At 39.1% G+C, this 26,347-nt stretch overlaps 1 protein-coding gene across 42 annotated transcripts in view; it reads right to left on the reverse strand.

The window, feature by feature from the left end:
* Positions 1-26,347, reverse strand: part of PTPRD (protein tyrosine phosphatase receptor type D) — a 1,707,428-nt gene that overhangs the window by 287,902 nt on the left and 1,393,179 nt on the right. For all 42 annotated transcript variants that reach the window (XM_030566328.1, XM_030566329.1, XM_030566317.1 and 39 more), the window contains 2 exons: positions 19,620-19,765; positions 13,367-13,508 (listed from right to left, as the gene is read on the reverse strand). In XM_030566328.1, the coding sequence (XP_030422188.1) occupies positions 13,367-13,508; positions 19,620-19,765 (288 nt within the window). The remainder of the gene's footprint in view (positions 1-13,366; positions 13,509-19,619; positions 19,766-26,347) is intronic.

A 26,347-nucleotide genomic window follows, 5' to 3' on the forward strand; every position in this document is an offset into this window, starting at 1 on the left:
TAAACAGCTAGAACTTTCCTGCAAAGGAAAATCAGATGAAGACTCCAGCCAACTGAGTCCAAAGCAATGTATATTAATTGTTGAAAATGAAAATTGATTTCTCCTTAGTAAGCTTCAGCTTCTAGCTTCCTGTTCTTTCCCATAAACTGTAAACAAATCTGCAATAAGTTTCCAATCAGATTCATAGGCCTACATTATTTTCACTTTTAGGGAAAGAATTCAGTCTCAAAATATTTCTTCCCAATTTCTGCTTTTCCCCTCCTCATCCTTCTTATGACACAATAAAAGTCAATTTCCTGTAAATGAGGAATTTACAGTAATAATACACATCTCAAAAACCCACTATTGTCTGGTTCACTCACTAAAGAACATCCCCTTGCACATACATCATATATACACACTCCAACCTTTTCAAGAATTACACAAATTGAAGGATTTGCATAACAAAATTCTCTTTTGTGGAAAGTTATTCCATCAATTAGTGACCAGCTATGGTTTAATATTGTTACTATCAATATACTAAGTCCAACAGTATGGAAACTGTGAGCAAGACTTTAACACGAGTGCCTAAAACTGGGCTCTTAAATCATGATTTAGATGCTTAAATAAGTGACTTGCTTTTCAGAAGTGCTGAGCATCCAGCAGCTCCTGCTGCAGTGACTGCGGGGATGCTGGATGCTGAACACTTGAGAATTAGGCTATTTGTTCAAATACCTAATATTTACTTAGTAACTTAACTTTAGGCACTTAGTTTTAAAAGTATATCTTGGCCTGCGTACTTAACATTAGGCACTAATATTAATTTTGAGGAATTTAAGCAAGGGGCCAGATTTTCAGAGCACCTATAATAATAGGAGATATACCAATCTCCTGGAATTGGAAGGGACCTTGAAAGGTCATTGAGTCCAGCCCCCTGCCTTCACTAGCAAGACCAAGTACTGATTTTTACCCCAGATCTCTAAGTGGCCCCCTCAAGGATTGAACTTACAACCCTGAGCTTAGCAGGCCAATGCTCAAACCACTGAGCTATCCTTCCCTCCTGAGCATATAACTTGAGTCAACGGGAAGTGTAGGTGCTCTGAATCTCTGAGAATCAGGTACTTTCTGAGGTACCTAAATTCAGGTATCCAGGTTTGAAAATGTTGGACTGTATTTTATTGGGGCTTTGCCACTTGGCAACTAATGAGCTCTCTATGGGATTGATTTAAAGCTCAGGGAAGTCAGCTGGAGTTTTTCCACTGACTTCATTCAACATGCATTGGATCAGGCCCTTTGTCTGCAATATAAAACATGCCACAACAAGAAATGATTGTTTCTTGGTTTACTAACAATTTATTTGTAGTTGCCTTCATCTTGTTGCAATACATTGAGTAAGGAGTAACAGTGTCTCTTTATGAAAGAACCCTGGCAACTTTTCAGCCTTCCAAGTCACATTCCTAGAAAGTCATTTTGTTGTATTTGTTGCAGGATTCCTCAGATAGTCTTAACAGTACAGCAAAACCAAATAAATCTGTTCATGAACACTAAGATAGAGTTTGTGTATACAGATTTGTTTATCTCTGGAGTAGAGAAGATAATGCCATTAAAGACAAGAAGATACATTTTACTAAAATAAATCACAGGGAAAGTGCACTGAAAACAATGAGGAACCAATGGGGAGCCATGATCAGTTTCTGAGTTTGGTCCCAGGCTTGGAGTGCTGTGTATCTCATGGGAGAAAGTGTCTCTTATGCCTACCAGTCAGTACAAAGGGTGGTTCCACAATGGTTCTCCCTACTCCACAGGGAGTTTCACCCAGTCTTCCTATGACAGAATGCTGTTTCCAAGAGAAGGTGAGTAAAATGAGCAACAAAACATGCTCAGAGGACCTGTTATCGTCCCCAGAAAGCAGGGAGTCTCTCTATTGTCCTTACTGGATGTGGAAAGATTAATGACTCTTTAGCTTCAGACATGGAACATTAATCTAACTGTAAATTAAGGGATCTGAGAGGCCTAAACATTTGGCAGTTTCCCTTTAACTATCTATTTTTAAATTATTTTTTAATAAAATTCAGTTAAGTACAATTGGTAATGGTTCCTTAAAAGAGGCCCAGGACAAGAATAGCAGAAGCACTGAGAGTCAGGATTCAGGTGCATTGGCAGAGCTTACACAGCACCTGGTTCTAATCAGTGCTATTAGTTTGAATTTGTCTAAAAAGCTTATTGAAATGCTTCCACTTGAAAATCTACCACCATTATTCTATGCTTTGTTGTTGTTGTATGCAGTCACTAATAATGTACTTCACAAGAGGCTTTTGAAATAAATATCTAGCAAAATGCTACTATTACTAGGCAACATTTTATATCCAAGCAGGCCCTTTGTAGTAGTTTTTATAGTAAATCATTTTAATGGCATAATTTAAGTCACAGCTAAATTTTGCACAAGATGATTTATCTGTTTGTAATCGAAGATGAGGGAATTTCATTTGCTATTGAACTAGTGAGTGGAAGAGACTTTATTAATGCATCTTTGCAACAAAGATTAATGGAATGGTAGTAAGTCAACTGCACCACTTGATGTTAGTTTACAGCTGGCATGGCCATACCTGAAATAAGATCTATCATAATAACATCTAATGTCACACCACAGAGTTTTCAGAAAAGGATTTTTTTGGTAGGCTGCTTTAATCCTACCTATTTGATTCCCTTAATTTAACAGTGCAAATACATCTTTTTTGCTTCAGTATATCTATTACTGTCCATCATTCTGTGTCAGAAATGCCAAATTTCCCTTTCTAAAAATCTAAATATTTTATTATTAATATCAGTTTGGCTTAATGAAATCTGCGGAGAGAGAAGTTATTTTAATACCAATGTAGTTAATTGGTATGTTTTAAAATTATCTTATATTTACTGATCTTCTTTCATTGTGCTCCACATGAAATCTTATAAAACTAGACAATTACAATAATAAAGTATATTTTATAAACAGTTATTAGTTAAATAAACTGCAATATTACTTGAGATAATTTTGTGGTGATTTTTTGCAAAATCTCTTTTTTTTTTCCACATAGCGTTTCCGTATTCTTCACTGGATGCAATTCTCAGTTTTTTTTCCCCTTCAAGATGCGTGCCTATAGCATTAAAAATGGATTTAATTTTGCTGTCACTTCAGTATTCTAGTGTCAAACATGTCCTACATTTCAACAAACCTTCCTGTCATCCTAATGGTGCACTTGATGAGACATTAGTGTTCTCAGAAACCACTAGACTGAAAAGCTGTAGGCTGATCTACTATATGAGGACCTTCTTCTAGAAACTGACTTGGCTTTATTATCCTCTGCTCTGCATCTTATACATACATTTACTGTGGTAATAATTGAACTGAAACTTATCAAACTTCTAACACTACTGGTTTCCTTTCATCTTAAATCAAGTACATACACTAATAAGAAGCCAGATCATGAGCTACTTGAAACCATATAGTAAGGAACCATATCCTCAAAATGGTAATGAAACATTTCTTAAGGAAAATAATCTCTAAAATAAAGTTTCCAAATACATATTTGCAACATGATAGATAGATAGATAGATAGATAGATAGATAGATAGATAGATAGATAGATAGATGTGTATGTACACACAGTAATATAGCCCTTTTAATATCAGAAGACTGCTGACAGCATATAATCAGCAGTCTTGTGAGGTATGGTTATTGGAGATGCTGACTTTACAGTAAGCAGTGAACTAACTTCAGGAGGACAGGTTGGTCTACTGCACACGTGACATAAAAACAAAACAATCTCCCATGCAGCATCACCCCATCGCGACCAGCTTTAGTGAATGAGTTATGCTGGCAATTCCAAACTCATGCCCATAATACATCTACCTGTCACATTGTATATTTTGTTTAAGCAACAAATATTACACATTATCTATCACTATTTTAGCTGGACAGAACAAATTAATCTATAGATTTTTCTAAAATGCATTCATTATAATATTTTTTCTCTCTCCTAAGTATCATGAGTTTACCTGGGAAGCTCCTGAAATAGATAACACTACAATGAATAAATTTTATAAACTTGTTTCAATAAACTGAAGTGGCTTTTCTTTACAAAATGTCACAATTTTATGGTCTGATATCTCATGACCTGCCAGAAATAGAAACTACTGTTCTTTTCCATTGGAAAAGGGGGATTTTCCAACTCCCCTCCAATGGTATAAAGCAGCCACTTCTATTCCCGATGTTTTGCAAAATGTTGGTCCTGAAATAAGTCTCTGGGTGCAGGACTGAACATTGTCCGTTCTGTACTGCAGGGCAAATGGAGATGGAGAGGAAATTCCAGATTCTAAAGGGAGGTAGGGCGGGCGGGGAGGAAACATTTTTGTGTCAGGTTGCTTTAAAAAAATGACAGCTGTTAGACTATTCAGAGGTTTGGAATGTTGGAAGTAATCCCAGAGTAGACTGATTAATGGAAGCATAGAGATGAAGCAGTCTAAGATGGAAGCTAAATGCAATTTATCATATCATTCCACAATTTATAAACGGGAGTACCATCTCCACATTGATGGTACTTCAATTCCATTGATTTCCACAAGATTTTGATGAGATTTAAGCATGTGCTCACAGGTAAACATTTGCTTCATTGCTCTTCTGAACAGAGGTGGACCTAAGCATGTGTTTAAATGCCAGGCTGAATCGAGGTAACTAAAGTAGGTGGGCATAAATAAAGGGGAAAGTAAAAGGAAATGTATTATCCAGCTTAAATTTTAAATAGTGCATCAAAATAGTGAAGCAGAATGCACAGTTTGTAATGGCATTGAGCTCTGATTCAGACAGTGGTTTCACAACAGTGGTGGGATTTTGTATAATCTTAAACCCTGATATTGCATCGATGGGACTCTGTAGGAGCATAAGGGGCTACATGCATTCATAAGGATTAGTCACTTGAGTAAGGGTTTGCAGAGTCAGGTTTCCTGTCATAGCTGACAGCTTCCTGTATCCTAAGTATTCTTTAACTATTACATTTATCAGTTAAAAATACAATTGATGTACACAAGTATACAACTAGATTAAATACCTGCACAATCCAAAACCTAAACTGTTATGTAATATAAATGGAATACTTTAGACCCACATGGGCACTGAAAGAAAATCACCTTTTGTTTCTTTTCACTCATCTAATTTAATGGTTGTGGAAAATGACAGAGTAATAGGTAGGAGATGGAAAACCTTTATTTATCCATGAAACAGGTACAGTACAGACAGCAATTGTCTATCAAGCTTACTCACACTGCCCAGATCATTTGACTCAACCTTGATCTCATAGGACTATCCATGGGGGGGTAAAAAAATTGCAAACTTCGCCAGTTTGATTCTCTGCCTCTCTACTGAATCACCGAAAGTGTTGAGTGGTAAAAGCTAGAATGATGATGGGTGCGGGTTGTGATATAATCCTCTAAGGACTAGATCAAAACACTCACCCATTGCTTCTCATAACTTCTGGTTATTACTGAACCAGGCCAGATTCAAACTGGTGACCTACGTGGCTGGTGATCCTTCAACTGACTCTGTAGGCAGCCTTGCATGGTTGGGGCACTAGAGGTGAAATTTTCTATTTTCCCTTTTCCTGCTGTTTCTCTCTTGCCTCATTGTTACTCATTCTACTTTGTAATCTGAATGGTATCTGATCAAGCATGGATTCAATCTGATACTCAATTCTAAGCAAGTGAGTGGATCCTCACGAACATCAAACCCTAAAATAAATTGGCAAAAAAAATTAAAAAGAAAAAAAAAGAAATAGGAGGAAAAGCACAATATGTTTTAACATTGATATATTCATCCTGCTCATGATACATTAATTTCTTTCTGTAAAGAGCAGGGATAGACACTTATTGGCTATAGTACTTACACTACTAACAACAATTCTTAGTTTCTCCCCTGGGACCACCAAGACTGTGATCAGCTTTTCAGGCTGAAATTAATGATTGAGCTCGTCTGAGAAGAATTAACAAATGTACATTCTTGGCCAAAACGTTTTAGTTAAATAAAAAAAACACAACCCTTCATGCTAAAGAGGACTATTATTTCTTTGTACAGTATTATTACTCCTCTTTGTCTGAGGATGTTCAGTTCACCTGACTGCCAGACATCTATTTTATGAACAGTCATTGACTACAAAAGTTTCTTATTATAAAATAGAAATGGATGAGGAGGAACAGTTTAACTGGCTGACACATCAAGCCAACATTCATCTTTATGACTGTCCACTTCAAATTGAGTGTCCCTGTAAACATTAAATAGCAATACTTTATTACTACTGATACCATTTCAAATATGAAGTAGACATCATAAACAGATATACATGAGTGAAACGGAACTGGTAATTTTACAGTCACGGAAGAAAATATCTGAAATGTGGTCCAATGAACAAGAAGATGAAATTCAGAGGAAAAAGGAAATAGAATGGAAAAGTAAGAAAACATTATAAAAAGACACAAACCATGACCAGTAGCTACTGTCACTGACTTGTTAGTTCAAAACAACAAAGAAAGGTACATCTTCATTTAGTAGACACATCCTAGCAGTGTAGCATATTAAGATAATTTTCTGGGACAGCAAGGAATTCAAAGAGGTTTCACAGGAATAGAACCACCGCCACAGAAAATAAAGCTTAGGACTAAGATTTTGAAAAGCAGCTTGTGGTTTATTGAGCCTAAACTGAGCCTAAACCTTAGAGATGTCTTAAATTTGGCATCCAAAATTTGAAGCACCGAAGCTCACTATTCACTTTTGAAATTCTTGATAAAAGGATTTTAAATATAAATACATTTGATGAATTTGAGATATTTCCTTCATTTTCAAATAGCATATGTACTCCTACTCTGTTTGACATTTAGAAATAGTTTTCTAATTACTATCAATATGTATTTTATTAACTGTAATAAGCCCTTTTAAAAATACACTGGTGTACAGTTATTCCATGTAGAAGGAAAAACTGCATTATTTTATATGTCTAGTGTGATAACGGTTGAAAAAAAATTGTGAATAAATTAATCATTTATTGGTGGGGAAAACAGTTTCTTTGACAAACATTACATTTAGGGAATTGAGTGACTACTAAAAATATTACTTGTAAAAATTGTATGAGATAATTGATAAAAAATAGTTCAGTTATTCATGAATATTATTCAACCCATTTTATTTATATTATGAATGACTGTAGGCGATAATGTAGATTTTAAAATTATTTTTACATATAAAATGACAACAAATTATTGTGAAATCAATAGGGTGGCACACATGTATCTGGAAGTAAAATTTGACTCTATGTGCATTATATAGCTTATGATAATATACCCTGATGTGTTCCTGATCATTTAAATTACATGAGCAGAATTTCTTAAACTATTAACACTCGTTATAGAATGAGTCCTTCTGAGAAAGTGTACTCTTATGCTAAAGTTCTGCATTAAACACAACAAAATATTCCTTCATTCTAAAAGAACTGAGAATCAGGCCATAGGAAATGGACTGTGCATTTTTCAAATTTTTGCTCATTTCCTGATCTGGCTAACAGTTCCATTTTTCTTCCCTCTTACACAAAGCGATAATGTATTGAGTGTTTCAAATTATACTGCATGGAAGGCAAATGTTTCTGTTTGCCCTGCACATATTTTACACACACAGCTAAAATATATCTAAATAGTTTATAATTTTGTATCCGCTTATTCCTAGCACTTCCTTACAAGCCATTTCAAGTAATCTGCACTTCACTTGGTACCATAATTGCTGGTAAGTTGTCTGTATATTGGCCACCTTTCCTTTTGGTCCACTCTTTCATAAAATCCTTTTGTACAATATCAAGCAGCTGTGCTTTGTTCTTTAATGTTCCTAGCATGGCTCCCCAGCAGATACCACTTTATAATATAAAGTGCAAAGTACCATTTTCACAGCAGGGACCACAGTGTTCATCTTCAAAAAGAGGCATTAATAAAATGGAACTGTAATGAACATGCTAATTCTGGTCATAAGGTATTATATGTAGTCTGTTTCATTCTCACTAAAAATTGGTGAAGTTTTTACTATGGCTCTTCAAATTTCTCTTAATCATGAATGCTTCTGAGATAGACAACTATCTTCTAGATACGTGCGTGTGTCACATGCTTTGTCTTTCTGACCCCATCCACACAACTTTCTACCATGCCTATGACCAGCTAGAGGGCCAATGGACTAAAAACACTGTGTACACACAACAGATGGTTAAAGCCAGTGAATATTACCCAGGCATTTCCCCAGCTAGCTGGCTCTTTTGGCACATGGTACATTTCTTGTGACCAGCTAGGTACGTCATGATCATGCCAATGAATGGCACCCATAGCAATGCCAGCATAACTGGTAAATCTAGTTCTCTGTTCTCATTTAGCTCTGTGCAGTTAGACATCCCACAGTGCACTGTCCTTCAGAATAAAAGTGCCATTCTGTGTGTATGACTTCCAGGGACTCTAATCCCCATGCGTAAGCTGCCCTCGAAGGCTTTTCTCAGTTACATCATCCAGAGGAGCAAAACAGTTTAAAATGGCCCCTGCCCATTTCAAAATCATGAGGTATTGAGAGAACATGGAAACAAAATGCCATTACTTGTGACCCATCTACTGATAGCAGGAAAATAATGGTGCTTTGAATGCATTTCCCCCCCCCCATTTTTCACACTCTGGAAAATGCTCTGAACCTTTTTCCATTCTAATAAAAGCAACACTCTTTAATTACACTTGTCATATCAATGGCCAGGGAAACACTGTTATAATAAAGAATTCACTTTTTATTATATACCACAATGATTGTGACATCGCATCAATCACTTTATCAAAGATAGGTTTTTAACAGAGATATGACAAAAGCACCTCAACACAAAAATTTTGCTCCTCTTCCTCCTCGCCAGTTGACAGCGTGAGCAGAAATACTGGCACAGAGAATCCATTATTATGCATATTTGCTCAGATGGTAATCACGGGGCTTGTAGCAAGATGGGAATCTATCAGGATCAAGCCTCAGTTTCCATGGTTCTATGTAGCGCTTTGCCTTTAATTCACAGATAGTACAGCGAACAGAGCATGCAGCAAAAAGTGTAGGGATATACATCCGCTCTTTGTCTTTTTGCTTTAGGAGGTTTCAGTCTCATAAAGCTGCACTCAAACACCAATGTGACACAACAGAGGTGACAGATAATGCAGCATTTGTTGAGATGCTTATAGTCTTGGCATGGCTTCATCAGCAAAGGGTAGGCTGGGTTCATGAAAATCACTGCTGGCACATAAATGCCACCGTCTGTACCGTGTTAGTGGACTAGCATTTCAGTCTTCAGTGGAGAAGGACATAACCCTTTGCCTTGGCCTATTTTTCACGTAGTGCTTCAGAGTGATCAGGACAGCTTTATCTTTTCTACCTTCCACCACTTCCATACTGTAAAGCACCAAATCCAGAAACTAGAGGCTGCAGCACTGCTCATAGCACTTACTGACCAGATACCATGGTTATGAGCACAGATGAAGAATCTAAACAGAAGATGATAGGCAAAGCCAGCTCCTGCTGAGGCATTGTGTGACAGCTGCCCAGAGCTTCCCATTGAAACACGATTAGGCAGACTACAGGGTGGAGGTGCATAAATTTGGTTGTGATGGAAGAAAAGTTACTGCATTGAGACAAACTGAACCAAGTTATTTGTAACCAGTGAAGCTGACCATACCTTTAACTGGTTAAAAAATTAGTGAGACTGGGGCTTTTCTTGCATAGGAACTTCCCTCTGCCTCAGCAACCCTCACAGCAAAAAGGTGGCAAAGCTTATTAATTCTGGGTCAAATCCTGACCTCCCACTGCAAGAGCTTGGATGGTCTCAGATGCAGCACAAATGTTCTGCTGGTTCTCGGGGAGCACAAAACACAGCATTTGAGGAGCCTGCAAAAGAGATGTGCACCACCTGCACAATGCAGAGCTACATGGGGACTCTCTGGTAGATTAAGCCTAAAGGGGGCCTGGATCCAATCTACCCAGATCTATCTGTCATACTGACATGGCCCCCATCGTAGTATTTAAGTGCCTCATAGTTATTCATATACTTATCCTTACAGCATCCCTGTGATGTACAGAAGTACTATTGTGGTCATATTACAGGTGGGGAAGTGAGTCATATAGGAGAATAAGTGATTTGCCCAAGGCCACACAGGAAGCACAAAGCAGTAATTGAACCTAGACTGCCTGAGTCTCAGACTAATGCCCAAAACATTGGACCCAATAAAAGAAATGATCAACCACAACATAGCCAAGTGGCTTCTAAACCTGACAAAGCTACCTCACGCTCTCTAGTTGGCAGACCTCAACTCTCTGGCATTATCACACCATTCCACACCTCATGGATCAATGTGTACACGGGCCTCCTTCCAGCTCATGGCTTAGATCCATGGATCTTGCTTTAATCCAGTCCTGAACCAGAGGATCTCAACTACTTCCCTTTATCCTTTCAACAAAAACTTTAAGTATTATGGCTGGAGACTATCATTTCTAATCATTTTAACTTTTTCCTTGTTTTTTTTACCAACTTTTATTTCTCTCCATCATGTATATGCACACTCTCATTTATTATTGTAGGGCTGTTCATAAGAGGTAGAATGCTGACATTAGTTATTTTTAAGGACTACTGAACCATTTGAGTTGGAAAGAAAGACAAAGAAAAACCTGCATGTACTTTACAACAAACAGCTTACAATGCAGATGGGGGTGGGGAACAGGTAGATCATATTTTTAGAGCCAGCCAGTTTTGACATTGGTGCTGATCTTACACCCATTTAAGTATTCATTGTCAATGAGAAGAGCTAAGTCCCAGTGTCTCTCTATTACAGAGTAAGGAAGAAACAGTTGATTCAGAACTGCATCTTTAAAAACACATGCACACACATTTCAATGAAAAGACCCAGGAGGCCGGTAAATATATTTCTACCCTTCAATAAAATTCTGTAGCCAGAGAATACATTTTACATCTGAATTTTCCCACTTTTTTTAAAGTTCTTAAATTTTTAAATGATATTTATTGCTATTAGAGTGATAAGGTGGGGGAGGCAATATATTTTATTGGACCAACCTTATGTTGGATAAAGAGACAAGTTTTTGATTTTATATAGAGCTTGTCTTCAGGTCTCACTGCAAACAACATTTATTGCTATGTAATATGACTTTGTGGTTGGGGCTTTTTTTTCAATTTATGAATTTATTAAAAACTGAAAAGAATATGATTTGTGTCATTTCAAACAACAGAAACAACTACTTGGTTCAGGGAGTTGAACAGGGGAGTTAAAAATATGAACCAAATGATCAACCTTTCCATTTTTATTGACTGTGGCTGGGAAAAAAATGAAAATGATGCCAGACACAGTCATGTTAACACTAGAGATAACATTTTAATTTTTAGCAGGGTTATTCATGTACTTATTTTCATTTTATCAGGTATTTCTAAGGACGTTTTTTAAATATATATCAGACGCACACAGTGTTGTGACCCTTTTTCATCATAGATATAAACAACATAATTGCTTACACTGATTAAAAAACCACATACAAATAAGTTAGTCTTTCTTGCTACACAGAAATCCAGTTCTCTGAAAGTAGCACAAAGGGAAAAAATAAAATAAAGAAAAGCAACCGCCATATCTCCCCAAATCTTTCTAAATGGTGGGGCTAAGAATAATAAAACACAGAGCTCCAAGGAGTGTCTTCTTAATGCTGTCTGATAGATGAAATTCTTGTCCCAGGGGACACAAACACCCTCACAAACTCCTTGCCGTATGTTTATGTGGCTGGTATGGTACATTATGTACTAATGTTCCAATGAAAGAGCCTCCCTCCAAAATACAGAGTGGACAATGACTGTAGGAAGGATTGGCAAGTGAGTGAGGAAGGGACACATTTCACGTGTCAAAACAAAGTTCCCATCTGTCTCCAGAAGAATGAACAACAGATACAGAAGGCCATTTGATTACTAGCATTTACTCCAACGGGAGTATCATTTGTAAGTGAGTCTATAGGTTTGGCACTAAATCTTAGATTCCAACTCCAGAGTTGAAAAATTAGATTATCCTTTCATTGGCCTCAATAACTATGTTTGCTAAAGAAAGAAAGGGAAAAAAATGATGTAGAAGATGACATGCATGTCTGAGGCTGAAGAAAAGCACGTTTGCGCTCAGGACTTTGGAAAAAATGTTTAGCTGCAGCTCGTCCTTATGTAAATATTGTTTCTGTAGTTCTGCCAAGGTCAGTGTCAGCTTGGATAACTTTCTGTATAAATGCCAATCATGCAAATAAAAGTTGCACAAGACAGCACTAACATACAAATCAGTTGCATTCACAAAACATTTTATTGTTTGCTTGTTCTAGCCAGAGTCTTCCCATTTTTCCTCCTCTTCTTGCTTTCTTTGACCTTGAGTTTTCTTCCCCACCTTGTTCAGTAAGATAGAGCCATTAGAGCAGAGGTGGGCAAACTACAGCCTGTGGGACCGTCCTGCCCGGTCCCTGAGCTCCTGGCCTGGGAGGCTCACCCCCGCCCCCTCCCCTGCTGTCCTCCTTCCCCGGCAGCCTCATCTCACTCACTTTGCCGCGGGCGCAATGCTATGGGTGGTGGGGCAGCACAGCTGCAGAGCCCGGGCTGACCTGGTGCTCTGTGCTCCGTGGTGGTGGCGGCAGCATGGCCTGGCTCCAGCCAGGTATCGCGGCTGTAGCGCTGCCAGCCACTAGTGCTCCAAGCAGCGGTAAGGGAGCAGGGGCGTTGGATAGAGGGCAGGGGAGTTCGGGGTCATGGTTGGGGGCAGTGGTGTGGATGGTGGTTGGGGGGGAACAGGGTGTTGAATGGGGGCAGGGGTCCTGGGGGGCACTCAGGGGACAGGGAGAAGGGGTGGTTGGATGAGGCAGAGGTCCCGGGCAGGCCATCAGGAATGAGAGGAGGGGTTGGATGGGGTGGCGGGAGTCCGGGGGAAGTCAAGGGAGCAAGGGTGTGTGGATGGGGCAGGAGTTGCGGGGCAGGGCAGACAGGAGGTGAGGTCCGGGTCACGACCCCCTCCCCTTACCGGCACTCCATACAATTTCTGAAACCCGATGCAGCCCTCGGGCCAAAAACTTTGCCCGCCCCTGCATTAGAGTGTCAAAAATCCAAAAGAAAACCAAATCCAAACTTCAGACAAGGAAGTTCCCATTTTTTAGCATTCGCAATATGACAGTTCCCTACAAAAAGGAATCTTAAACACTCTTTCTTTCATTAGCTGTAGAAAAAAACCCTACTGCAATGGCATAATAGTTTCAATACTATCAAAGAAAAAAAGTTATTGTCTGACAAGGACTTACCACGTAAAACAGTGAGTCTCGTGGACACACTTATTTCTCCAACACTATTGGAAGCAACGCATTCATAAATAGCTTCATCTCGTGGAGTCCGCAGAGGCTGTATTCTGAGAACTGATCCAGATCCATCATCAAATTCTATTACCTATTGAAGGAAACAACAGCTGTCACAGGTGTTGTTACAAATGCCTACCTCTCAGCTAATTCTTGTATGCACGATGAGCTATCAATATTCATAACATCAAAGCCAGTTTCATTTTTCAGATATACATACAGAGGCAAATTCAACAGTGACTTAGACTGTAGTGTACATTGGTCATACAAACAAAGTACGCTTAAGTGGCAATGCAGTGTAACATACATTGATATGCAGTGGATCTACGTAAGTGTAATTTACATGGAAGGGGCTACTGAAAAAAACAACAGGAAGGTATAAGAAAGCATATCCTTACTTTAGGCGCCTCACACTTTCTTATACCCCACTAACACTCTCCTGCTCGTTGCTTTTCCTATTGCACTCCACTCTGCATCTCCCCCCTTTGGCATGTAAGCTGAATTTATTTTGCACACACATCAAATACAAATAGCTAAGAATTACACTACTTTGGCACTTAAAGCCAATGTAAAATTCACTCTTTTGTTTACACCATGTTTGAATGTGGCCCAGACACTTCCAAGGGGGATGCCCCTGTTTTCTCCCGCTGTGAATTTGGTCTATTATGTATAATTAATATAAGCTGATGATATAATTTAAATAGAGTGTGTCCATCTTAGAGACAAAATGAAACAACTGTGTTGTTCTTGGTGGTGATGTGTGGTTGTTGTTTTTGAATCATTTACATACGAAACTTTCATTCCTTCACCTGAATATATATCTGGAGCTAATAGGACTGCTGCCTCTTCCCTCCTTTTACTCAGGGAGATGAATCAATCATCTTGTCAGGATGCTGCTCCTCTCTGCAGCTGCCCACTCACCACAGGCACAACATGCACCTTCCCTAGCAGCTAACTCAAAAAATAACTCACTTTCATTAACTATGTACAACAGTTCAGGACTATCATCAGCTCTGATCCTGGCTATTAGGCTGGGATGCCGTATTTATGAATCTCTTCAAAATAATCTGGTGTTTGGTCAGAAAAATAAAATTTATATTTCTGCTTAAGCTTCCTACTATGCTTGAGCTAAGGGGCTAACACCCTTACAGGTAGACTTGAATGGCTCATAGGAACTACAATGCATTGTATTTGTCCAAGACTAAGTCACTAAGAACTCTTCTTCTGACTGAACTCTTCATTCAGTCAGGCAGTGAAAGTAAATAAGTGCCAGGTCACTGTCTTGCAAATGTATAGTACCACAGCAGATTCTTGTTTGGCCCAGGACGTTATGTCATGTCCCTTGTTGAATGTCATATGACTCTAAAGAGGCAACAGACCTCTTCAGCCTTAAAAGATCTTTTGACAGAGCAGAACAAGAGTTCTTTCTTGGCAGCATGGCAGGAAAAAGCGATTCCAACTTCCTGAGCTGCTGGGATCTCTGGAATTAAAATTAACAGGTCAAACTTCTGTGGGGGAGTCTCACCCACCCCTTCATTGGTTGCTATGTAACATTTGAGCCATGCACATTCCATACATGTTTGGGCAGTATTGCTATCATGTGCACATGACAGAATTTACAAGCTCTAAGTCAGTTGTCCTTGGTTTCTGTACACAAATGGGTTTTTGTATATGCAAAGTTTTACCTGCACAAATGCAATCATGTTTTGAAAATCTGACTCTGAAGAGTTCAAGCTACATGTAGGGAATACCAGGATTTGCCTTTGCCTAATTTGGGAATTAAAATAAAAAGATAAGAGATTAATAGCAAGGCCCTCTATGAAAATTGAAGGGTCACCTTCTCTTCGTAAATGATGATAAAAGGTTTTGGTTTGCGGGCATGAGACAAGTGCAGCTTCTCCCATGGTAGGCCTTCTGCAGAGCAGTGAGCAGGATGTGGTTGAACCAGGTCCAGTCCCACAGATTGCAGCATTGACCACCAGTCTCCATGGTTTTGGACTCAGCTTGTATAGATGTTACCTCACCGTGCACATCCTAAGGCTGGTTTATTGCCTTTTCTGAGACTGGGAGGAGTCTGAGGGACAATAAAATAATATGTGCTCTCTTGGGAAGAGATCAATGCCACAGCCCACATACTGATTTCCTTTTCTCTGTTCTTTAAAGAAAGCCAGCATCTTGAAGAAACCTAGAGGGCACACACATCTCCCTCTGATGTGAACCAAAACAAGATAGCTGATATATATGATGTGTGGCCTGCTATGGAGGGAGAGGAGGCTCCACAATCTGAGAGACAGGTTGGTACAACTATTTGACTCAGAATGGGAAAGAAGGAGAATGTCAGGACCTGAGACATGGGCAGTCTGACCTGGCGGTCGGAGTAGGGGTAGTCAGACCTCAAGGCAGGGCCGGCGCTTTCATTTAGGTGACCTAGGCGGTTGCCTAGGGCATCAGGATTTAGGGGGGCGGCATTTTGCTGCCCTCGGCGGCAATTCGGCGGCAGGGGGTCCTTTCGTGCTCCGGGTCTTCGGCGGCAATTCTTCGGCGGGTCCTTCACACACTCCGGAACCCGCCGCTGAAGTGCCCCGAAGACCAGGAGTGCAGAAGGACTCCCCCACTTCAGAATTGCTGCCAATGACCAGGAGCGCGGACGGACCCCTGCCTAGGGCGCCAAAAACCCTGGCACTGCTCCTGCCTCAAGGTCAGAGTTAAAATCAGTATCCAGGATCCAAGACAGAGGTGAAAGCAGGAATCAGAGCCCAGGAACCAAGCCAGTGGGTCACAGCAGGAATCAGAAACCAGGGATCAAACAGGAGTCAGGTCCAGTGCTGCAGCCAGTCAGGAAGCCGCTCAGTTGCTCAGATAACTTCCCATGCCTCCTTGTGGCCAGCCATTGTCCCCAGTTAGAATCTTTGAGGGCAGTGCCTCTGCAAGGGGTCAGGGTTCTGTGAGCCCTTCATATGCAGTAGTTCTGGGTCAGCTTCGCAGGAGAAGCCAGGGTGTGAAAGCTGCCTGAGAACCTGTGGGCCTTCACAAAGAAGCCAAATCATTGCAGAATGGGGAAGCTTCAGCACATGAATGCTACTAACGTTCCCTTCAGTTGCACATTACAGTATGGATTACATATACACCACCAGCGGTTTTACTTATGGGTAGGCTTGGAAGTAAAAGATTTTTATCAGTAACTGGTGGTAAAAATTAATTTAACCATACACACCCCAACCAACAAAAAAATATTTTAATCGATAACAATAGAAATTTACAGATAAGCAACGCAAGAAAAATGCAGCTTGATAACTTATCAGTATTTGATTTATGGATATTTACTTTATAGTATTTTGACAAGTGATGTTAACGATTGTATTTTAACAGTCACAAAGCTTTAACTTTTTGAATCTCAGTGTCTACTGTCATTAAAAATATTGTCCGGACCCTCCCCCAATTTCCTATAACAGTGAAAATTTAAATTTAAATTGCTAAAATAATTTAAAAATGCTTAAAACCAATAATTTTGTACAATTGTGAAAATCAGGAAAATATGCTTAAAAATAAAAAATATTATCCATAAAAATTACAAAAAAAAATTAAAATCAATTTCTGCCAAGTCTATTTATGGGCTAAAATTGTTACCTCTTGAACAGCATGGACAAAAGAACTGATGTGAAACCCAGTAGTTCTGGCACTCTGATTGCAAACAAGATATCTTCCAAACTGTAAAAGGCACCTCTAATGGCTAACATTTATTTATTATGTCATTTCAAATTGTTTTTTGTTGCATGCTTGTTTTATAATTCCTAGTTTATCTGCAGATGGTTTACATTTTGTTGGTTTTTAGGAAAGAAAATACTATCTGTACATATTGTTTTCCCATCAGGAGATAAGAGAAATATCTCCTCACTTGCATAGCAGTAAACTCAGAATTTCCCAGTAGTCAGAGAGGCTTGCAACTGAACTCTTAGGAAACTGAGAGATCCTAAGAACACTGGGTAATCCTAGATGCTGAATGGCCAAGGCTGGGCAACCCTTCTGGAGTTCAGGGGTATACAATTTTTAATTTTGGGGGTACACAACATGAATAAGTTTGTGAACTCTTCTTTCCTATCCTGAACTCAAATCTTTCTGCCCACTCCCAAATGTTTAGCTAAAGTGATGCCTGTACTCCTGCATGTTCTAGGAGTAGAACCTACATCTCTCCACAATGTGGAGCGGTGAAATACACAACATTTTTCATTTGTTTCCTCTTCCCCTCCTCCTTTTCTTTTGCAGCATCTCCTACCCAGGATTCTTACTCAATAATTTTCAAACTGAACTTTCCAATCCAGGTTGTTTGAATGGATTTGAAGCAGGAAAAATACTATGCAATATTCATTCATAATATATATTTAGTGTCTCAAAGGCCCGCCCTATGCCTTAAATTTCTGAAATGATAAACTGCTCTTTGGGCAATACCACATACTTGGAATTGTTCAAACAGGGAGCGAAATCACTTTTATAATGAGAGAGAGACAGGTGAAGCCTCCTTGCTACTAAGTAATGAAATTCAGAAAGATACATAAACATTTATTTTAGTGAATAAGGGAAAAAACAAGAATAGTTATTTGAGACCCCTGTAGTTACTGCTGAGGTGCACAGTCCAAAATGTTCCCTGCTTCTCCATGTGCCTTTTCTGAATCTAATTTCTGCTGTTGCTCTAATTTCCATCTGAAAATTCTACAGCATGAGGTAATGACTTTTTTTGGAGAGGGAAGAAAACTCCTTAAAGTGTTGATGTGCTTTCTGCTTTAACTAACTAGCTTTTCAGTGCTTTATAATGAAAATTACCTGTTAAATGTTTCATAATTCTTTGAAACATGTCCTGTCCTGTTTGAATATGCACTCTTGTTCCACATACCACTTAAAGACTTTTAAAAATACATTTTACATCATATATTTATAGTTCAGTTCAAATATTTTATGGAAGTAAAACATTTATCTTTTAGCCCCTTCTCCCATAAAACAAATAAAACACAATACTGCAAAATAAAAGTAAATCAACACAATACCCAGAAATATACATGATCTGTCTGACTGACTGCTGCTCATCTTCAGTATAGATTTTGTGATCATTATGGGATAGATTGCGTATGCTTTATTAGAAAGCGCCAATTCTCCTCTTACTCCAATTACGTAAAAAAGAATTGTGCATATGCATTGAAAGCTGTGAACAATTACTTGCATTGAGTGGAGAGTACACATTTTAAAATCCTTTGACAACTATTTTTCTTACTGAATTAAATACATTTGCAAAGAACCATAATAGCTAGTGAAAGGTTGATAGATCTTGTATGGTACCAAAACATGAGCTGATTGCTTTTAAATAGTTTTAAAATAAAACAATTAGCCCACAAAAGAAATAAAATGTAGCCTTTGCTCTGTTGGCAGGACTAATTTACAAAGCTGTATGTGAGTTATCAACTCAAATACCATTAAAAGCTAACATCCTCGGTGAGTACTGTGAAAAATTATCCCAATGCATTTTGGTTTGTCTCTTCACAGTAAGAGGCACAGACTTAAATTTTCCTATAAACATTCTGGCATGCATGTCTAGACCATTCATTCATATAGCGTGTGTCAGAACTGTGTGATAGATAATTTATAATAGTAATTTGCCTTGTGATTATTTTCTAAATGCAAAATCCTATTTTTAATACTGAGAAGCTAGTAGAGATGCAGCTGAAGTTATACATAATCAGCACCAGGTTTTGGTGTCATCTTCTCTGAACAGGCATCTGGAACAATAAATAGGCCAATCCAACCTTAGTCCTAACTTTTTCCATCACTTAAAATGGCAATAGTGTCCCCAGAATTACCCCCCAGAAACATCTCCACCCTCCACTACTAGACAGTCTTTATCATTTTGTTCAATTTCTGACCATGAAAGGCAGGAAACCCACCTCCTCTGAAACCATTCTTAATGCTAATCTTTAAAAATGTCAAAAGGAAACTCTTAAGAAATAGCAAAACCGTCTTCTCTTCAGTGGTCTTGCGGACAACCAGTTTGCAGAGTAGGTAATTCCCAGGACTGCCTGCAAAGATTTATCCCCTGTGGTGACAGCTATTTGCTTAGTCATTGATAATAAAGCACACTCATCAGGATTAAACACATAAAATAAACGTGATGTTAAAATGAATGTTTTTCAGAGGAACAGAACAATGGACCTAATACCTCAAATCTCTGATTGCTGACTTTCTTTCCCTTTTTATTCCAGACAATTTTAGGTCTTGGGTCTCCTGTAGCTTGGCAGATGAATGATGCGACTCCTCCAGAGACCCCTGTCTGATCAACGGGAGTTCTTGTAAACTTTGGCGGTGCTAAAACAAGAAAATAAGGAACAAAATAAATCTAAGCAGTAGACATAAAAAAGCATGTCAAGCTGTCAAAATGAAAATAAAAAAAGGAAGAAATACTTTGTTTCTATAGGAATTGTATTCACCTGTAAGAGAAGGCTTTTAAAAAAACTTTAAAAGGTCAAGAGAGCACTTAGAGATTTGACTAGTAAAATGTATATTAACATAGAAATCTAATACCATCAGAATAGGAAGACCATGCATTAATTTTATCACCATTATAAATAAAAATCTAATTTGTCCTCTGTTGCAAAATGAGCTCATCAATCAAATGGAATAAGATCATGGTTCATGGCTTAATGTTACTACCAGGGGATGTCATGAAAGCAAGTTTTCCACCTCTGAGCCATTAAAATCAGTGACATTTAGGACAGAAACATTTGAAAAAGTTTGAAGAGACGGGTGTAAATGCCTACAGATTAAAAATCCAGACCAGAGAGGAGAAAGGACAATTGCCGTAGAGAAACTAATGCTTGCCCACAGTTCAAAAGACACCACATTTATAAATCCTGGCCTATCTCCCAAATTATGCCATATTTTGCTGAAGGAACAAGGGAAAGAAGATACTGTATCTGCAGAGACACGGTGACAAGAAAGAAGAGAGAGTGGGAGAAAGGAGAAATGAAAAGATAAGAGGAAACATGGGGAAAAAAACAGAAAGAAAAGGAAAGAAGTAGGGATTTTCACTAATTATTTTCTTTCCTTCTGTCCAAGAAGGATAACATTCCTTGTGTTAATGTAGTCAAACCTTGATGAAGAGAATCCTGGTTAACCAAAACTCTCAGTTATACCAAGACCGGATATGACCTTGATGTGTAAAATCTGACCAGTGCATGCAGATGTATGTGCTGCAGAGTCCTCCAGTACAGCTGCTGCATTCTCTTTCATAACTAGCCAGCCTTCAGCAATCCATTATATTTGGGGGAGCTAACTTAAAGTTAGTGTTTCAAGGTCAGTGACCTAGTGTTTCCATTGTAGCAGTTTCCTTTATTTTGAACTGGTATATAAAGGTATTATATGGAGTTTACTATGTTTATCTTGAAATGGAGTGGAATTAGGTTTTGGAAAGCATGGCATGGATTTATCAACAATACGGGTCTAACTCAAGTCCTGTGCACCTCTTCTGGCCCATCTTTTTTTTTTTCACATTCCTTTCCCCCTTTTCTTTCATCATCTCTCTCTTTTCTCAGTTATTCTCTTTTGTTCTCTTTCCTTTTCTTTTCTAGCCCTCCCTGGTAAGGCTTCTCCTTTGTACTGTTTTTTTTTTAATTTGCTACTTCTCACATATCACTTCTAACCTTATGCTCTGCTGAATTGGTCTTTCCAGAGGAAGTGCTTCTTGTCACGCAGTTATCAGCAATGTAGAAAACCAGGAGACTATAAACAAATATCAATAACCATGGTAGGAAAAATGTTAAAATCAGTGAAAAATGGTGAATTTTGTTCAACATCTTCATTAATGATCTGGATGATGGGATGAACTGCACCCTCAGCAAGTTTGTGGATGACACTAAGCTGGGGGGAGAGGTAGATATGCTGAAGAGTAAGGATGGGGTCCAGAGTGACCTAGACAATTTGGATGATTCAGCCAAAAGAAATCTGATGAGGTTCAGCACAGACAAGTGTAGAATCCTGTACTTAGGATGGAAGAATTCAATGCACTGCTAAAGACTGTGGACTAACTGGCTAAGCAGTAGTTCTGCAGAAAAGAACCTGGGGATTACAGTGGACGAGAAGCTGGATATGAGTCAACAGTGTGCCCTTGTTGTCAAGAAGGTTGATGGCATACTTGGCTGTATTAGTAAGAGCACTGCCAGTAGATCAAAGGAAGTGATTATCCCCCTCTCTTCGGCACTGGTGAGGCCACAGTGCCTCTGGAGTATTGCGTCCAGTTTGGGGCCCTCCACTATAGAAAGGATGTGGACAAATTGGAGAGAGTCCAAAGGAGGGCAATGAAAATTATTAGGGGGCTGGGGCACATGATTTATGAAGAGAGGCTGAGGGAACTGTGCTTATTTAGTCTGCAGCAGGGAAGAGTGAGGGGGGAATTTGATAGCAGCCTTCAACTTCCTCCTTAGAGGTGGAATCTCCATCCTCAGAGGTTTTTAGGGGCCAGTTGACAAAGCCTTGGCTGGAATTATTTAGTTGGTGTTGGTCCTGCTTTGAGCAGGGGATTGGACTAGATGACCTCCTGAGGTCTCTTCTAACCCTAATATTCTATGAACTACCTGAAGTGAGGTTCCAAAGAGGATGGAGCTAGGTTGTTCTCAGTGGTGGCAGATGACAGAACAAGGAGCAATGGTCTCAAGTTCCAGTGCGATATTGGTTGGATATTGGGAAAAACTATTTCACTAGGAGGGTAGTAAAGCACTGAAATGGTTACCTAAGGAGGTGATGGAATCTCCATCCTTAGAGGTTTTAAGGCCCGGCTTGACAAAGCCTTGGCTGGGATGATTTAGTTGTGGTTGGTCCAGCCTTGACTAGATGACCTCCTAAGTGAGGGGCTTGGGTCTCAAAGGACATGTGACCATGTCACCTGATTCTGGAGTCCATCTTAAACCTGGTGCTTTTCCTTTTAAAAGGAGGGGTAGAAACCTAGAGAGACAAAAGATTCTTGCCTTGTAGCAAAGCTATAAAAGGGGGTGAAACAGAACAAAGGGGGCTGCCAGTCATGAGAAATCCCCGAGTTACCACCTGAGCTGGAACTAACAAGGACTGTAACAGGGGAAAGGATTGGAAGCTTATTGGAACATCTTTGAGGGTGAGATTTACCTGTATTCAGTTTCTTAAATGTATTAGCCTTAGGCTTGCGTGTTTTGTTTTATTTTACTTGATAACTTACTTTATTCTGTCTGTTATTTCTTGAAAACACTTAAATCCTACTTTTTATACTTAACAAAATCACTTTTGTTTATTAGTAAACTCCAAGTAAGTGATTAATACTTGGGGGAGCAAACAGCTGTGCATATCTCTCTATCAGTGTTATAGAGGGTGGCCAATTTATGAGTTTACCCTGTATAAGCTTTATAGAGAGTAAAATGGATTTATTTGGGGTTTGGAGCCCATTGGGAGCTCGGTGTCTGGATGCTGGAGACAGGAGCACTTCCTTAAGCTGTTTTCAGTTAAGTCTGCAGCTTTAAGGCTGTGGTTCAAACCTTATAATAAATAAATAATAATTGGAGATATATCAATCTCCTAGAACTGAAAGGGACCTTGAAAGGTCATTGAGTCCAGCCCCCTGCCTTCACTAGCAGGACCAAGTACTGATTTTTGCCCCACATCCCTAAGTGGCTCCCTCAAGAATTGAACTCACAACCCTGGGTTTAGCAGGCCAATGCTCAAACCACTGAGCTATCCCTCCCACCTTGTGTTGCAGCAGGCTTGCATGTCTGGCTCAACAAGACAGGGTTCTGAAGTCTCAAGCCGTCAGAGAAAATGGGCTCAGAGGTAGTTTCAGCACATCAGGTGACAGTCCCAAGGGGGTCTCTGTGACCAAACCCATCACGACTACCATTATAAATGAATTTACTGTACTGTACTAAATAGCTAGATTTAATATAAGAGAATCAAGAAGATCCTGAGTATAACAAGATGAACCGTGTATTTGTAATGCTATTGTTAAAGTGTTACAAGCAACTGTTTGCCAACAATGAGAACAAAATAATGCTGCTGGGAAATTCCCACATTTTGAATAGATGTGACAGGTAAAATATGCATTACTATAGTCTCAATTACAATTTAAATTGACTTGATCAGATAATATTCCACAATTATTTTATGCTTCCATCAAGGTTTTATTTCATTTCATTTAAAAAAAAAAAAAGGAGTCTCAGGATTCACAATCACAGCAGTTGTTTTAGTATATATCAAAACCATTTTACAGTTAGAGTGTTACCTCCAGTGATGGAAAGTGGCAGCAGAGTTTAGTTGACGTAATTAGGCTATATAAGCAAGCAGCTTCTCAGAATGTTCTGGGAACCTTGACCTGTTCACTGAACTAATTCTTGTCTACTGAAGTTCTACATGCTTGAAAAACAAGTGCACTAGTAAGTCTAGAACTAACAAAGTAAAGAGCATGTCACTTTCCCTATAGGAGTCCAATCACTACAATGAAAAGTCTGTCGCAAAACAAAACCTGGAGTCATGAATAGCCAAAGAAATAACAGGAAAGAAATGGGAAAATCCTGAGCCTGAGAGACAAACTTTATGCCTGGATCTCGAGAGAGAACAATTAAATCTGATAGAAAGCATCTGGCTTTAACAAATCCTGGTAGTTTTGGACCTTTTTCTATGTATATATTAACCTTCCACTCTGATAAGTAAAAAGAATGGGCCTGAAATGCTCATATTCCATTACACAGGCTGTGATTTTGTGTTATCAAGATAAAGTTGAAATATTACCACACTCTTTTTATTCTTTTGACAGTGTTAATTCAACGAAACACCTGCAAAACACTTGAAAGAAAAATGCTGAGTGGGTGAGTCCTTTGATTAAAATAACTGTGGGTTAAAGCTACTCAGGAAATATTTTAACTCAAAACTGTATGAATCCACACACACTTTACACCACATCTTCTACAGATTAGCCCACTGATTTAAATCTCACAACAGTGAAGCAACAAAAAGTATGACTTACTTCCTTTGAGCCATTTAAGTGGTTTGTTTTTCAAGAAAATATCAAGGATTAAGAATGGTTCCTTTTCACTCCCTACAGCCGCTAACTCAGTTATCTTGGGGTGGGATTATACAGGATTTTTTTTTTAAATCTTAAACTAAAAGTATGTTGAATCAATTCTTTAGATGAATAAAATAGTCTATTTTAGGGTTTTATAGTGCTGCCCAGCAACATACTATATAAGGCAGTGCCATGCTTTATTGCTCTGCTGTAAAACGTTGTGGTGAAAAAAGAAGGAGAAATAAAGGGGAAATTTCCCCTTATAAAAATCCAGAGCCAAATTCTCTCCTGATATTCATTAGTACAACTCCAGTGAAGGCAATGGGGCTGGCTGCACCAATTTATACCAGAAAATAATTTGGCCACCCATTTTAAAAATGACTTGAAGCCTTTATTTCCAATACTGTACAAACTGCACTGCTGCTTAAGGAATACTCTGCCCTGAAAACTGTAAAGCTAACACTTTCTTATACAGAGATATGCATCTGACTGTCAAGACAAAAATAAGGAGCAGGGGTGGGGCTTTGAGGGAAGAGGTTCAGAAAAAGGGCAACTAAAATGATTAGGGGTTTGGAATGGGTCCCATATGAGGAGAGATTAAAGAGGCTAGGACTCTTCAGCTTGGAAAAGAGGAGACTAAGGGCGGATATGATAGAGGTATATAAAATCATGAGTGACATAGAGAAAGTGGATAAGGAAAAGTTATTTATTTATTCCTATAATACAAGAACTAGGGGTCCAAATGAAATTAATGGGCAGCAGGTTTAAAACAAATACAAGGAAGTTCTTCTTCACACAGCGCACAGTCAACTTGTGGAACTCCTTGCCTGAAGAGGTTGTGAAGGCGAGGACTATAACAGCGTTTAAAAGAGAACTGGATAAAAATTCATGGTGGTGAAGTCCATTAATGACTGTTAGCCAGGATGGGTAAGGAAAGGTATCCCTAGCTTCTGTTTGTCAGAGGGTGGAGATGGATGGCAGGAGAGAGATCACTTGATCATTGCCTGTTAGGTCCACTCCTTCTGGGGCACCTGGCTTTGGCCACTGTCGGTAGACAGGATACTGGGCTAGATGGACCTTTGGTCTGACCCAGTATGGCTGTTCTTATGTTCTAGGTGGAGCAGGGGGTGGGACCTCAAGGGAAGAGGCAGAACAGGGGTGGGGTATGGGGGGGAAGAGGAGGAGCAGGAGCGGGTCGTTGTCAGCAATTAGAAAGTTGGCAACCCTAAGCCCAGGCCACTGAGAATGAGCAAGCTAGATTATATTCCATCTTGTGTAACACCAGCAGAATTGTTTACTAAGTTCCATACATACCTGTGCAATTCTACTGAAGGCAATGAGTTTGCAGAAATATAACTTTGGACTTAGTTTGGCCTTCACAATGTACAGTATTGATTCATGGGGGGGGGGAACCTATTTGGCTCTTAAATCCCAGGATGAGGTTTTGCAGGGCTAGGGTATTTAATGAAAAAAATGTTAATAGTAAACTGAGAACATTTGTTATGAGAATGACAGAGGCAAAAAAATGGGACCCAAGATGATATTTTTACAGTCACTTTTCAGAGGAAAACAATGTTTTAAAATAGTTCTGAGAAGAATTTAGTATGACTTTTATTAGCAGAGACCAAACCTTCCAATTTAATAGTGAGAAGCCTGGGAACTTCTTTTCCCCATTGTTTCATTTCACCAAGTAAAACAATCTACCACGCAGAAATTCCTCTCTATTTAGCAAGAAAAAGCTGTCCACTGGAATGAGTGTTCAATGTGATGAACAGTGTTGAGAGTAAAGAGAGAAGTCTAAACAGTGTGCATGTTATCAGTGCTGCCCTTCTGCTGAAATAGAATAGTGATAAAACTTGTTTCATGAGAAA

Source organism: Gopherus evgoodei, chromosome 6 (genome assembly GCF_007399415.2).
Source record: "Gopherus evgoodei ecotype Sinaloan lineage chromosome 6, rGopEvg1_v1.p, whole genome shotgun sequence".
NCBI lineage: Eukaryota > Metazoa > Chordata > Testudines > Testudinidae > Gopherus > Gopherus evgoodei.